Source organism: Psittacula echo, assembly GCF_963264785.1.
Source record: "Psittacula echo genome assembly, chromosome: 4".
In the NCBI taxonomy this organism is placed as follows: domain Eukaryota; kingdom Metazoa; phylum Chordata; class Aves; order Psittaciformes; family Psittacidae; genus Psittacula; species Psittacula echo.
The window spans coordinates 49,056,306-49,058,727 of NC_137738.1; the positions used below are offsets into that span (position 1 = coordinate 49,056,306).

Sequence of the window (2,422 nt, forward strand, 5' to 3'; positions counted from 1 at the left end):
CTTCTTTTCCAGGGAAATTCAGAAGAACTAGTGTACCATTATACTAGAATAAGCTTTCAAATCCCTTAAGGAACTTTGGTTTGCAATGCCAGTTACTCAGCACTGGTTTTCTATCTAAGGCAGACATTCTCTTTATTGACTGCTTGTTCACACACCTCTGGATTTGCTGCATTTCCTGCACTACCTATGGTATTGGGTGAAAGAAAACCAAAATGTAATATAAAAACGTTGCCACAAGAATTGAATACTTTGATCTGGAGCTGCTTTATTTCAGTAGCGATATAAAGCAGATAAATCAGGCTCATTTTTTCACTTGTAATACAGAAACTGCCTGATGCCTTTAATAAAAGTATTTGAATAAAAGACATCTCTCCTTCTAATCAGCTTTTTTATCACCTTTTTTCAGGTTAGTCATTTGGCACCTCTGCTGGGAGGTGAATCCTTTTCCAGGTTTGTGGCAGATCTGGGGGAGGCGATGAGACGTGGGCAGGCTGGCATGAGTTCACCCCAGAGCCCCAGTGCTAAGGAGGAGATGCTCGTCACCTTGTGCTACGAGGTGAATGGCTCCTGCTACAGGACCTTATACCCCTTTGGAGTCCAGCTGGCCATTTATGTGGCCTGTGCCTTGGGCACGCTGATCACGGTGCTGGGGAACCTCCTTGTTGTCATCATCGTTTTCCATTTCAAAGTCCTGCACACTCCCACCAACATCCTGATTCTCTCCCTTGCCCTTGCTGACCTCCTCCTGGGGCTGACCGTGCTCCCCTTCAGCACCATTCGGTCTGTAGAGAGCTGCTGGTATTTTGGAGATGACTTCTGTAGGCTGCACACATTTCTGGACACAGTCTTTTGCTTGACCTCCATATTTCATCTGTGTTTCATTTCCATTGATCGGTACTGTGCTATCTGTGAACCTTTGCTCTACCCCACCAAGTTCACCATCAAAGTGGCCTTCATTTACATTGGGGTGGGGTGGGCAGTGCCTATGACTTATACCTCTATCCTCCTCTATACTAAAGCAATCATAGAAGGACTGGACCATTTCTTGAAGGACATGCCCTGTATTGGTAGCTGTCAGCTGCTGTTCAACAAGCTCTGGGGATGGTTGAATTTCCCAGTATTTTTCTTCCCTTGCCTAGTAATGATAGTTTTGTATGTAAAAATATTCACTGTGGCTAACAAGCAAGCCAGGCTGATAAACAGCATGAGTAAAAGTACTTGGTCTCAGCTACACGTGGGGGCATCTAAGAGTGAAAGAAAGGCAGCAAAGGCTCTTGTGGTAGCTGTAGGAGTCTACCTCCTGTGTTGGTTTCCCTTTACTATTGACACTATGGTAGACAGACTTTTGGATTTCATTACCCCCCCAGTTCTGTTTGATGTCCTAATTTGGTTTGCTTACTTCAATTCTGCCTGCAATCCCTTGATTTATGTATTTTCCTACCGCTGGTTCAGGAAAGCTGTGAAACTAGTCTTAACTCATGGGATCTTTTGCTCCAGAACATCTACAGTAGACTTGTACCAGGAATGACCAAAGCCTTCATGTGCATGGTAGAAAATATTGTAGGCTATTTCATACATATATATTCTCATGAATATTCTTCAACATCCATTTAGCTAGTATTTCTTTTCTTATTTTATAAATTTTTTTTAACTGTTAGCTTGGGCACATTCGCAATTTAAATGGACATGCCATTCGGTGACTCATCTTCCACAACACATGTTGCAGACACCTCTTATTAAGGTCTTGCACTATGTGATTCCGACAAGCGTTTGAAAATTAGCTGTAGCCAACTCCAAAGAAGACCTTGTCCATACTATTCTTCAGTTACACCACTGTTTTTTACACTATCTTTCTAGCCCAAGGGATGCGTCCCTGTGCCAAAGGCTACATATGGGAGATACTATTCTGAATTAGTTGTGTCTATTGAAACCCTTAGAATATGTACCTGCTTGATCTGTGTGTGCAAGGAGGACACTCCCTAACTATGAACACCCTTTTCCCATTGCTCTGTTCCTTTTCTACTCCTACTGCATAAAGGGAGGGAGAAGAAATGGGAAGAGGACACGGAATGCACAGCATATTCCAATTCCAGATACCAGTAGGTGTCATGATGTTTTATGTTTTGTTCTTTTGTTTTCTTTTCCCTGACAATCCTGAGACTCCACATGCTCTTTTGTTTTTCTTGCTTCCAAAGAAATGAGTAGGTCTGCTTACAGACACAACATATGCCTACATACTTGGGTTGTGCAAAAAATTCCAGCATAGGTTCTCAGTTTACATCAGCTATGTTTATGTGTTTTGACAAGGCCAATTTTAAATCTGTAGATGCTGGTAAGTTGAGACCTCTGTTCAACAGCAAGCTGCATGGTGAGGTTCTGTACTATTCATAAGCAAGTTATTTTCTACCTCATTATTATTAAC

The 2,422-nt window shown here is 42.2% G+C and overlaps 1 protein-coding gene across 1 annotated transcript; it reads left to right on the top strand.

Moving 5' to 3' along the window:
- Positions 1-496: 496 nt before the first annotated feature.
- Positions 497-1,528, top strand: LOC308220503 (trace amine-associated receptor 5-like; the record flags this gene model as incomplete). Its single annotated transcript, XM_080616542.1, has 1 exon — positions 497-1,528. One exon carries the CDS (start codon positions 497-499, stop codon positions 1,526-1,528), a length of 1,032 nt encoding a protein of 343 aa, XP_080472668.1.
- Between the last annotated feature and the right edge of the window lie 894 nt (positions 1,529-2,422).